We start from the raw sequence: 13962 nt of genomic DNA, 5'->3' as shown, positions 1-13962 counted from the left end.
GCTTTGTTCTTAGAATCACTAAGGGTGAAGTGCCTGGGTGGCACAGGCAGTTAAGCATACGACCCTCTGCTCAGATCATGATCTCTGGTTTGTGATATCAGGGTCATGGAATCAATCTCTGCATCAAGCCCTGCATCAGGCTCCACGCTCAGTGCATAGTCTGCTTAACAATTTCTCTCATTCTCCTGCCCCTCTCCCTCCTCTCTAAAATAAATAAATCCTTAAAAAAAAAAAAAAGAATAAGTTAGGGATAAAACATCATGTTGTCTGCAAAAAACATATACATGAACACACATATGTATGTATGTAAATACCACATATATAATTACATAATTCAGGAAGAGAGGAAGAAGAAGCAAATGTCACAGAATATTAATGGCTGATAAATTCAGGGTATACAGGTGTTTACCTGTATAGGTAAACAGGTCTGTCAGCTTGAAATTCTTCACAACACAAAAACAGGGGAAGAATTCAACTTTTTAGACAATAATTTACATTTATTAGATGAGCTAGTGAATAATGATGTCTTAAGATCTCAAAAAAAGAAAACCAAAAGAATTCTGTATGTCATGGGCTGAATTGTGTGCCTTCAAAATTTATATGCTGAAGTCCTAACTGCCAGTGTCTCAGAATGTGTCTGTTTGGAGACAGTCTTAAAAGAAGTAATTAAGGTAAAATGAGATCATATGGGTGGGCCCTAATCCAAAAGAAGAGATTAGGACACAGACACACACAAGTGAAGATACCAGAAGAAGACAGCCAACTACAAGCCAAGGAAAGAGGCTTCAGAGTCTAACCAACCTTGACAATACCTTGGTCTTAGACTTCTAGACTCTCGAACTGTGAGAAAATAAATTTCTGTCGGTTGGTTGAACTACTCAGTGTGTTTTGTTTGTTTTATGGCAGTACTAGCAAACTAACAATACTGTGTCAGAATTCTAAGACCAATTCCCAATGACCTTCACCTTTGTATAACCCTTTTCTTCTGAATATGGATGAATATGTGAGTATGATGACTTATCACTTCTGGCTTATATTATATTCTAAGGCAAAATGAGAAATTATCCAAGTGTTCCTAATCGAATCACACAAGGTCTCTAACAGCAGATTTCTTTCCATCATGTAGTTAAAAGGACATCAGAGATTTGAAGCATAAAGCATGAGGGAATTTTGACATACTATTGCTGGCTTTGAAAATGGAGGAGATCACCTTCCAAGGAATGTAGGTGGCTTTTAGTTGTTAAGAGTGGTGGAGGCTGCCAGCTATTAAAAAAAAAAAAAAAAAAAAGTGGCCCCAATCCTACGAGAAATTACATTCATCCATCCAACAACTGAAATGTGCCTGGAAGTAAATTATTCTTTAGACCCTCCAGCTAAGTGCCCAGCCTGAGGAACACCTTGATCTCAATCTTGTGAAACTTTAAGCAGAGAATTCATTTGATCCTGCCTAGACTTCTGACCTACAGAACTGTAAAATAAAAAATGTGTGCTGTTTTAACAGGCACAACTCATGGTAGTTTGTTCCACAACAATAGAAAACTGATAAGAATCTCCTCATAATCTATATAGTTATGCTCAACATGTGTTTTCAAAAGAGTGGTGTGTGTGTGTGTGTGTGTGTCGTTTGCATGTATGAGCAAAAAAGTTTAAGGGAATACTAATTACTTTTCTAGATTCAATTTTCTCATATGCACACACATAAAATTCATATACATTCATATATAAATGTTAGCGACTTTTATACCTCATGATTAACTTTTTATAATGATTAACCTTTTATAGCGATTAACACAGCAACATATAGACATTTATAAACAAAAACTTTTTAGTTGGAAAAAATAATCAAAATCTTCCCTCCAGTTATTAGTATACCAATCTTTCATGTTTAGTGTATTGATCTTATTCTCAACATCTGATACGGAATCTGTCACATAGTAGTCATTCAATTAAAATTTGTGTGTAAATTAAATAGCCAAACAATTGGAGTGTGTGCAGGAGGTAGAGTGGTATAATGGAAAGCATGCTGACTTTAATGTGAGATGAGTTTGCGTGAAAATCCTGCCTCCACTAAGAATCTTAGAGGAATCTATTTAACTTCTCTGAGCTTCATTTTCCTATCTAGAAGGCTGTATAGCAGGGTACAGTGTTCAATTGTAGCTCTGTCATTTTATTGCTTTAAGGCCTCCAGCAAATAACTTCCCTCATGATTTATTTTTGTTATCTATAAAAAAAAGACCTGAGTTAGTAGCATAGGCAGGGCCACCTTAGCTCATAAAGTGCCTTCATATAAATTAGAAAATGTTGCCCCTTTCAACATAACTTACTTCCATTTGTGAGAAAATATGTACACCCACGTTGATTGTGGTATTTATGTCACCTGGTGCCCTGTTCAATGTAAACAACTGTACCTGACGTCCTGTTCAGGGTTGTTGTTAGAATCAAAAGAGGTAATTCATATATGGTTAATGGCACAGAATGTGACTTATACTGATTATCCATTTTGTGTCAGTAATCATCATCATCATATTTATCATCAACATCATCTATATCAACATATACATAGTAGCATTTAACCAGGATAGAGGACTATAGTAGCATAGATTAAAACCATGGTACATGGAAGGGTGCGGCATAAATGTTTGAAGGACCATTCCTGGTAAGTACCTTGAACACAGTAGTTCCTCAATAAATACCTACTGATTAATTGGACAGTTTTAGTTTTCTTAAAGAAAACCACACTCAAAAAAAAAAAACATTTCTATTATAAGAAATCTAGTTCAGTGACAAAATTTTCTTCACTATTTAAGTGAAAACACATAGCATGCCATTCATTTAAAAAAACTGAATTGTCTAGGGGCACCTGGGTGGCTCAGTTGGTTAAGCATCCCACTTGGGATTTTGGCTCAGGTCATAGTGTCATTGGGCAGAAAATAGAGCCCCACATACGGCTCCTTGCTCGAGGGAAGTCTGCTTGGGATTCTCTCTCTCCTTTTCCCTCTGTCCCCTCCCCACTTGCACATGCACATGTGCTCTCTCTCTCTCTCAAGTAAGTAAATAAATCTTCTTTAAAAAACTGAATCGTTTAATATGTCCAAATTTGGAAGTAAAATATAAAAAATTCCCCAAAGGTCTATATGGAGAAAGAAGCATTTATGTTTACTGTCAAACGTTGAAGCAACTCATCATTTACAAATATTTGAAAAAATCTATAGTAATCATATGTTGTCTTTTTTCAATTTTTTTTCATATGCCTAAGAGTAGCATTATAGAATTCAATTAGGTGTTCTTATAACCACTACTATAGGAATTGGATTTCACTTCATACCTCTTTAAACAAGCTTAGAATGTCTGTAAATTTAGTACTCTAATATATATCTTTAAAGAAGAAAAGGCATTTTTAAATTGCTACATTGGTATAAAAATAGAATTTTACTAGATGTTTAATAGGCTGCAGTAATAGTCTGCTAGAGCTTCCTTTTTTTTTTTTGGGCTTCCTTAATAAAACACCATAGATTAGGTGACTTAAACAACAGAAATTTATTTCTCCACTGTTCTGGAGGCCAGAAGCCTAAGATCAAGATGTCAGGACTGTTTCCTGGGAAGTTTCTCTTTGGGTTGCAGATGGCCACTGCCCTTCTGCTTCTCCGCATGGCCTTTCATCTGTGCATGTTCACCCTTCCTGTTCCTTAGTGTATCCAAATATCCTTTTCTTATAAGACCACCACTTAGCTCAGACCCACACTAATGGCTCATTTTAAGTTGATTACCTCTTTTAAGGTCCTATTTCCAAGTGCATACCAAGTTCTCAGGTACTGGGCTTTAACATATGAGTTCAACATAAAAGTTTGGGGCTTCAACATATGAGTTTTGAGGGTACACAATTCAACCCACAAGAGACACTATAGTAGGAAGCTAGGAAATAGAATTTCTGGATTCTTTTTCTAGCTTTGTTACCCATTAGATTCTTGACTAGGCAATATGTCTGTGCCTTGACTCAGATTTCTTTCTTTTCTTTTTTTTTTTCTTTATGGCCACTAAACCTACATTATCTTTCTAAAACAAAACAAAACAAAACAAAACAAAAGGGGCAGCCCAGGTGGCTCAGCAGTTTAGTGCAACCTTCAGCCCAGGGCCTGACCCTGGAGACCCTGGATCAAGTCCCATGTCAGGTTCCCCGCATGGAGCCTGCTTCTCACTCTGTCTGTGTCTCTGTCTGTCTGTCTGTCTTTCTCCCTCTCTGTCTCTGTCATGAATAAATAAATAAAATCTTAAAAAAAAAAGTTGTAGCCAAAAGATGTTAAGTGATTCTAATGTACAAATCCTTTAAAAATCACCAACACGCTATACAACTTATTTCTACACTTCCTATTTATTAAAGATGAGATAGTTTGTTTGTCTTATGACTGTATGCTGAATCCTAAGACAAGTAATTTATATTAGGGATTACTTTTCTCCTGGCCACTCAACCAGGGTTATTGGGAAGTATTTGTTTTCTTTCTTGCTGTTGAGTTCCAAGAAAGATTTGTGCCATTTGAAGGATCCTCCCCTCTTGTATCTGATCCTTCAAGGTTAACCAGTGAATAATTGGGCAAACTCTTCCCTTCCAAAGCATCTTTTTTTTTTTTTCCAGTAAACAAACAACAAACCCTGCCTGCAACCTGAGTGCATGTTGCTGGCCACATTAACTAAATCGGTATACTCTCACCTAAGCCTTATTTAGTCTACCCATCTTCCATGAACTTTACTCCTTTGTGAGCAATTTCTCCCATCCTGAAAATCAGGAAAGCTATCATTACAAAGATTTTATTTAAAAAAAAAAAAAAATCAACGCAAAGTTAGTCATCTTGCCTGAATCTGAATAGGGCCAATATAGCAATTAGTAGAATGATGATACTCTCTGTCCTGCTGAAAATCCCCTAGGCCTATTACAGTTGGGTTTCATATCTTGCTTCCAGGGAAGGATGATGGAAGATGTGGGAGAAGGGACAGAAAAAGAAAGGCATCACCATTAAAATAATTTCTTAGGGATCCCTGGGTGGCGCAGCGGTTTGGCGCCTGCCTTTGGCCCAGGGCGCGATCCTGGAGACTCGGGATCGAATCCCACATCAGGCTCCCGGTGCATGGAGCCTGCTTCTCCCTCTGCCTGTGTCTCTGCCTCTCTCTCTCTCTCTGTATGACTATCGTAAATAAATTAAAAAAAAAATTAAAAAAAAAATAATAATTTCTTAGAACACAACATCCTTGAGTGCTTCATTTAACAAAATATGTCATTTTAGAAGCACTTCTGAGTGAAAGTCAAATGTAAATTTTATATACTGACTATAAAGAATAAAACGTCCTCTGGGAAGAAATTTGCTCACCCATGAAAGTTAGAAAGCCTTCATCTCCAAACCCAAATGCTAGATTAGTTGCAGATAAATGATGGATTGAATAGTTTCTAAGAAGACTCCTTGTTCAGCCTTCAGCTCTGTCCCTATAGAGCCTTGCAAGAGCATTTGTTTACAGTACATCATCCCTTAAGCCAAAGAGATTTTATCAGAGTTGTTTGTGGAATTCATCTATTTTGCTTTACCCCCTTTATTTTACAACATTTCAAAGTTTGCATTCCCTATAGTTTCCAATCCAGGCTGAGGGACATGAGTCCCTTTTATCCTGTGACCTGTGATCTTAGATCAGAAAACCAACAAGCAGTGACTCCTTGAGTCAAAAAGTGAGGCTTTTTTTTTAAAAATGCTGTTCTTGCTCTGCCTGTGTGAACTGTAAGTACTCGGTTTTATCACCTATGCCTCCAATCAAGCTTTCTTAAAATTGCAGAGGCAGACTTTCAGAGACCCATTAGTACATTGTGGGGCAGAATGAAGAGAAATGTCACCCTCCACCCATCCCCACTGTGCTAGGAAAAGGAACTAACATTAGACAGATTCTTTCAATTCATAATTACACTTTTCCCCACCTTTCTGTCACCCTTCCATATCAATGCTTAAGTAGGAGTCTTTTTATTATTAAAGAAAGGTCAATGTTTTTGGCCTCTCCATTGCTAAAGAGAGGAGTCTCAGAATAAAATGAAGAGCAAAACAAAAAGAATTGAAAGAGACATAAACTGTCCTCATGGGCCTCATATGCTTTCCCTTTAATCTGTAAGATCATTTGAACTTCTCTACCTAAAGAAAAGCTTAGCTGTGTGGCTCTCATATATTAGCTCATTGCAAAGTGACCTCTAAATCACTATTACTTAGAAACAAGCATCATACTTCCATTCATTTCATTGTCCTGTAGTCTAGTTTCAGTGCTCTATTCTACTATATATTTTTAAAGGGCAGGAACTGTTTGCTAATAACCTCCCACTTGAATTTCATTTTCTTTCTCTGACCTCTGTCAAAGAAAGAAAATTTAGAAAAAAAATTATAAAAGGATTTCTACCTTATATCCTAGGGGAAAGATCACTGTATAAATATGAGAAGTTCATTAACATCTTCCTATCTAAATTAAGTTTAAAATCCCACACACTAGAAATACAATAGAAGAAGAGGTCAACTCATGCAGGGGAACATCCACCCTAATAACTCAGTTATTTTCATTTTTCATTAATGCTTCTATTCCTATTACCCAGGGACTTGTTATTTTTACTGCATTATTCAATTAGAAGTGATCACTCCCCATGTCAGTGTGATATAACCCTTTTGGGATAGCATTTTGTGTTTTTCAGATGACATCATACTTTTAAATTAGGTGGCCTAAGAGGTCCTCTGAGGAGTTCCATCCTTCTTTACCTCAGCATTTCACAAAAAAAGGAAAGCAAGTTCAAAGAAATGTAAACTGTCTTCACCAATAACAGCCAATGTATAGGAGGACAGAGGACCCTAAACTCAGTTTTTTCATTTCTTCAAATGAGATCACCTCTAATTTCAGGACTGCGGCGTTGGTTAAATATGATTATTCACTAACGTTTTGAAGCCATGTATTTTAACTTTAGTCAATTGGTTAACATGATGTTTTTGGAAGAGTTCCTAGAAAAAAGCCACCTGTCCCAAAATAATCTTGATACCATATTTGTCCTAATGTTTGAATATAACATACCTAATTATTAAAAACTGTTAACAACTTAAATCAAATGACTGTATGTGGTAGATTAATCCTATTCCTAGCGACATCCTTAGAGAATAAAGCCAATTTTCAGTAAGAATGAGAGAGAGGGTTGTTAGGACGTTCTATCAAAAAAAAAAAAAAAAAAGATTCTCAGGTTAAGGTGTGTGGTGGAGAAAGTCTTTACTATGCAACAGACAATTTTTTTTCCTTTTTTTTTTCTTTTCTTTTATAGAGAGAGAGGAAGGGCACAAACAGGGGAGGGGCAGACGGAGAGGGAAAGACAGAGAATCTTAGGCAAGTCTAGAGCCCAACAAGGGCTCAATCTCATGACTGAAATCATAACCTCAGCTGAAATTAAGTGTCTGACACTTAACCAACTGAGCCATCCAGAGTCCCCACAACAGATACTATCTTATAAGCATTTTACGGTGAGGTGGGTACTATCATGTCTTTTGTACAGATGAGGAAATGGATGCTTGGAAAGGTTAAGTCAATTGCCTAAGGGTGAAAATATTCATAGAGGAACTGGGTTTGGAGCCAAGCAGGTGCGATTCAGAAGCTCTGATGGCACACTGTGCCTGCCTCCTCCCATGCAGTAGGTGGAAAGAAGGAAGGGGAGTGAAAGGACATTGTGGCACATGCTGCTTAGTATCTCTGCCTACCCAATAGCTATTCTCCCCCTTGTTCTTTAATAGCAGATCCACTAATTCTATTTTGGAGAGCAATGGGCCCTGGCAAAAATACTCATCACATCACACCTCATGTTTAGTTCTGGCCAAGGATATTTAAGCAGAAATCCACTGAGCTTGATATTTTGTTAAACAGAGACTGGTACTTGCCTTTTCCATTTTCCCCTTCCCTTCTTTCTGCCTGAAATGAACTTATCTACTTGTAGGGGTGAAGTCGTCATGCTCTGACTATAAAACTGACAGCTCCATGCTAAGAATGGGCAAAGAAGCATTTTTTTTTTTTTTTTTTGAATGAGAACAACAAATCCCTACCCGGTAAGTCACTCTTTCTGCTGTGTCTAATGCAATCCTAACCAATAAGGTGATATGCAAAAATAGAAGAAAGGCCCACGTTTTTATAGGTGCCACCATATTGCCTGAGTTTGGCCCCATATGGTAGTAGATACACACACAGCTCTGTGCCACATATTTCTACTGTGAGGGGCTATGTTGCTCCCTGAGGCAGCAGTACCTGAGCACAGACCCAACTCCATACTGGACAGTTCAGTGCCGACACCACAACACAGGTTGGCAAACTACAGCCCACTGGCCAAATCCCACCTGTGGCCTGTTTTGTATAGACAGTAAGCTGAGAAAGCTTTTTGTTTTTGTTTTTGTTTTTGTTTGCTTTTGTTTTTGTTTTGGGGGGGGTTCCCATTTTAAAGGGTTTTACAAACAAACACAAAATAAGAATACAAATGGAAATCATATGGGATCCAAAACCTGAAATATTTACTATCTGGTGCTTCATGAAAAATGTTAGCTGACCTCTCAGAAGGACAGGAGAGAGGAGAGTCAATGTACCAATTATCACAACGATCCAGATTGCAAATCATACCCTCTTTTCAGGCCATTTTTACTCCCCTTTTTTGGCCAGTGAGTCATTATATCCAAAGTATGATATGTAATCCAATGGCACCCTAAATGATTTTCTAAAAGGGTGCAGTGTAGGGCATTAGGGAAGGAAAAGAAACAGCAGAATTAATACCTTCCTGACTTAAAAAGAAAAAAATCCAGTTTTAAGTATATTAACATCAGATTGGCAGAAAACATCATACATCAGCTGAAGCAGATTGTTAGAAAGGAAGTATCATTAAGCACTGAACAGAAAATCCTAGAAGGAATTAAATTTTGAATACTTCAGAATAAAAGTGCCTTTCAAGAAGACTTCTCTGCCACAGGTGGTGCGAAGCTTTCATTCCACAAATAAACATTATCGCCATTCACTTTAATTCTTGTCACACACAACGATGCTAGGCTAACAACTAGATTGAAAGCTCTGAGTAGGAAGATGGTGATTTTCCTGATTTTCTATTCTCATCGCCTTGTAGAACCTAAAGATGATTAGCCATTTAGATGCTTGAAAAATTACTTTAAATAATATGGAGAAATAAGGGGTTTTATTTTTAATAGAAGGCTAAAGAATCATTTCTCACATCCAAGGTAAGAATACAAATTAAAAAATTTCTCCAACTGCATATTTGAAAAAATTCTTCCCAACATGCAATCAGCTTAGTGGTAAACCAACCTCCCACAAAAGTTTGGGGGTTTGGGGTTTTTTTTTCATTTTGTTTATGGCTTTTTTTTTTTTAACTAGAGTCTGGGCCTAAGCAGAAGAGGAATATATGTGCATATTAACCTATCAAATTCCTAAATACATAAATTTCATTTAAGTTCAAAATTTCTTGTTTTTCTACATGCATGTTTATCTTCTAGAGCATTTCAATCATTGACATTTCACAAGTAAAGCTTTTTTTCCCTCAAAAATACTCATTTTTTTCCTCCTATTAGAATGTTGTCATTGCAGAGCTTTCCCATATCATAATAAATTTGATGATATATTGCTCTTCTTATTTTATTTTATTTTTTTTTTTTGTTTTTAAAATTTTTATTTATTTATTTATTTATTTATTTATTTATTTATTTATTATGATAGTTACACAGAATGAGAGAGAGAGGCAGAGACACAGGCAGAGGGAGAAGCAGGCTCCATGCACCGGGAGCCTGACGTGGGATTCGATCCCGGGTCTCCAGGATCGCGCCCTGGGCCAAAGGCAGGCGCCAAACCGCTGCGCCACTCAGGGATCCCATGCTCTTCTTATTTTAAAGGTTAAGAGGATTTAGGAAAAATAAATGTATTGCATCAGCTGTTTTCATCTAATATTTTGTAGATACAACACACTTTGTCTTCAAATCAAAGATGATAACACATTCTCGTTCATACACTGAGCACAAAATTATCCTTCCTAAGAATCAGTCTCCAAGGTTTTCGATTTCTAGTATTTATCCTTCACATTGAATGTATACATCTATATAATTATAAAATTATGCAATTATTTTATGTAGATCAGTGATGACTGCATATGAATATCATAAAACAACACATTACAAAGTACTATGATTAGAGAAAATGGTAATTGTGAACATCTGGATTGAGAAATTTAAATTTGAAAAACTCTGATATTTTTCATAAAGCTTTTTTCTATGCTTGTCCATATTTCAATGGGTACTGACTGAAACCATTTATTTGGGACAGGCTCATTTAAATAGATCCAAATACATAGCACGGGTCAAGCACTCAGGTAGAGAAATAGTCATCTCTCTGTTTTGTTATGTAACGACACTGATATAAGAATAGTTTTACCATTTCCTTTAAGGATATTCAGCAATTTTGTTGTTAAAAGATAGAGTAAGAACTGCCAAAATGAAGAAATATTTTTAAATAGAATTCATCGAATTTTATTGGAGAGGAAAATAACTACTTGAAAACTGCCAAAAAAATTATCTTGAGCAGGTATGAATTTTCATTTTAAAAATATTTTAAGAAAGCAGAAAAATCTATCTGTATCTTTAATGGACCCATATGCAATTTCTAATTTAAGGCCTCAGGCTGGTAAAGCCCCTAATCTCTGTGAATGAAGGATCTACCTTTTCCCAAACCCAAGGTACTATCTACTTTCTAGGCAAGGTGGACATTCAAATACTTAACAACGTTGTGGTGAATATACTATTCACTGGAAATGTCCAGTGAGGGTGGATGCTGGCTGGCAAACACAGGTCTAATCCATTGGTGTGGTCCTGATGGGTATCCGCCCTTTTTGAAAGGTATGAATGGGCATGAGTGGGGGAGGGAGATACTTGTCATCCATCCACTTTAGCATTCACTGCAAGGTCTCTTTCCTCTCTGGGCTTGAGTTGTGATCACACAGGTCCTTGCTACTCCTCTTTATTACAATCCTCTCCAGGCTGAGTCTCCTATTGAACTCCCTCTTCGGCACAAAAGTAACATCATTATTTTCTACTCTTCATCAGAATAAAGGAAAGTCCTGGCTCTCTAGCCATGTCTTCTCAATTGTTTTTGCTTGGTTCCAAGTATATAGTTCCATAGAATTTTTCCCTTTAACATGGCCTTCCTGCCCATGCACTCCACAAAGGTATCTCATGTCTCTGTCATTTTTCCCATTAGCAATTTTGTGGAAGGATCAGAGCAGAAACACAAGATTCTAGTCCCAAAACTCAAAAATGTAACTTTTTATTCTGATTGTGCCATGGCAACCCTTCCTTGCAACTAACATGGAGAAAACTCCTAGATGGTACTTAAATAGGGGAGAGTCCCACTATCTATATTTCATGCCCGGTGTATTTATTATTGTTGTCTTTTCTCATTACTATGCCATCTGTACACATGGCCATACTACTGAGATGTTTCTCCATCTTTTTCATGTTTAAACAACTTTATTATTATATAATTCACATACCATACACTTCACCCATTTTATTATGTATGAGCCAATGTTTTTAAATGTATTAACAATGTCGTGCAACCATCGTTGCAATCTAATTTTAGAACATTTTCACCTTCAAAAGAGATGCCATACTCATTAGCAGTCAACCCTCATTTCCTCCAACCCCACCTGGCCCTAAGAACCACTCTACTTCTGTAGATTTGCCTATTTGAAATCTTTCATATGAATTAATTCATAAAATACATGGACTTTTGTGACTTGCTTCTTTTCCTTAGCAAAATATCTTCAAGGTTTATCCATGTAGCTTGTACAAGTATGTCATTCTTTTTTATTGCCAGTGATATTCTTTTGTATGGATTTACTACATTTTATTTATCCATTGGGAGTTTTTTCCCCATTAACCTATTTTTTTTTCTTTTATCACACTGAGAAACTTTTCTATGCTATAGGGAGTCTAGCATAGACTAGCATAGCAAAGGTTTTCTGAATCAAACTGGTGAAAATTACAAATGTGGTAAGCAACTACAACCTATTTCTATGGAAGAAGTGATCTGTCCAAAGGAAGGAGCAATTAATGCAAATATTCAAAAACCCATATGCTGAGAAACTTAAAAAAAATGCTAGCAAACATAAAGAAAATGAATAATTATTGCTGCTGCTTTCTAATGGCAAGATTTTCATCAAAACTTATATTGGCCCTGCCTGCAAGACTTGTAAACAAGTAAATAGAAATGGAAAATAGAATCAGTAATTGTTATTTCTCACAATATCAAGCATGAGGGATGATGGATTTTTTTTTGCCCCCACTTCGACCCAACAGCACTATGTGATTGCTTTGAGAATACTGATAAACTGGCATACTTGGTTGCTGGGGGTGCAAAGACTAAACCAGAAGTGCTAGAAATACCAATACCAAAATTTAGGAGATTGTTCATACTCCATATGACAGTGGAAATAAAAAAAAAAGTATAACAGATTTAGCTGTGGCCCTATTATTTATAGTTTTGCTTTAGTGGCATTTTTCATGTATGCAAAACCCTTAACGGACTCCAAGTTAGATGCAGTGGTACTCTTACAGTTGGGATCCACATATGCCAAGGGCTTCTGAATGTAATATTATAAAGTCAAAGAACCTCCCTATATGGATGAATAAATGTAATTTCTGTCTTGCTGTTTCAAAAGAAAACATGTTCAGTAATTTGTATGGTGCCTGAAGACATTAACAGAAATAATATGGGAGCTCAACTTGATTACTTTACTATTCCTTCTATATGCTCTTCTGTCTCAAAATGGGTGAAATAAATTATTGGAGAGGGTCTTATTCTTTTTTAGTGTTATGTTGTAAAGGATTTTTTTTCCTCCTCAAGTTATTTTTTTTCTTGCAGTAACACAATCACATTGAAATAATTAACCTTGCATTTTCTTCTGTTCAAAAATTAATCCACACCTACAAAACTGCATTTTATGTTCTCATTCACATAGTAATTTTAAAGGAAACACAAGCAAAAGGTTTCAAGTTTCTTAGGATATTTGGGGAAAAAAAGAAAGAAAAGAAAAAGCAACTAGAACAGCAGTCATCTGTGAAAACAATTGACATTTAGTTTCACATGTAAGGTAAATCTGAATGGCATGAGAACCTTTCTACTCACAGATATCTAAAGACTCGTCTGAATCATCAGGGCAGTCAGGGTCCCCATCACACAGCCAGCTCTGGGAGACACAAGTCACATGATCGTGGCAAAGAAATTCACCAGGATCACACAACTGCTGATCTGAAAATGAAAATGTTTTGAAATAAAATATGAATGATCTGAACATGAACACAAGAGCAGTACAAAGATGAAATGTGGGAAAGCAGTACATAAAAGGTACATGAGTGTGATCCACATTTTTTGTTCAGTAGCAAAACTAAACCAATTATTTATCTTAATTTTAACCACCCAGCTCAAGCACATAATTGTGTGGTCTCACACAATCTGTTCAGAAATAGTTAAGAATTCTGTTTGTGTTTATGACTAGAAGTTTGGTTATATTGGATAAGGCATATGGCTATCACAGCCAGTGGGTTTTATAGAAGATGTTGATCCAAAGCAGACGTTCTTGAGTATAGAAATTTTAGTTTCCTCCTCTGCTCCAAGAGAAAGAAAATTCAGAAATAAAAATTAAATATTGTGCTTAAATTCCATCTCTGAGAATGCAGTTCCTAACTACCCATCCTGATACTGGGGCTTCATGTGTCTCTACATCAATTAGATACCCATTAACATATTTATTTTCTTTCTTTCTTTCTTTCTTTCTTTCTTTCTTTCTTTCTTTCTTTCTTTCTTTCTTCTTTCTCTCTCTATCTCTCTCTCTTTCTTTTCTTTCTTTCTTTCTTTCTTTCTTTCTTTCTTTCTTTCTTT

At 36.3% G+C, this 13962-nt stretch overlaps 1 protein-coding gene across 1 annotated transcript in view; it reads right to left on the bottom strand.

Moving 5' to 3' along the window:
* LOC129514645 (low-density lipoprotein receptor-related protein 1B) overlaps window positions 1-13962 on the bottom strand; it is a 1831349-nt gene that overhangs the window by 1482083 nt on the left and 335304 nt on the right. Inside the window, exon 2 of the mRNA XM_055333402.1 lies at window positions 13210-13332. Coding sequence (XP_055189377.1) covers window positions 13210-13332 — 123 coding nt within the window. The remainder of the gene's footprint in view (window positions 1-13209; window positions 13333-13962) is intronic.

The sequence above is a fragment of the Nyctereutes procyonoides genome, unplaced genomic scaffold, assembly GCF_905146905.1.
Source record: "Nyctereutes procyonoides isolate TBG_1078 unplaced genomic scaffold, NYPRO_anot_genome, whole genome shotgun sequence".
NCBI classification, from domain to species: Eukaryota; Metazoa; Chordata; class Mammalia; order Carnivora; family Canidae; genus Nyctereutes; species Nyctereutes procyonoides.
This window is presented reverse-complemented; position numbering and strand designations above follow the sequence as displayed.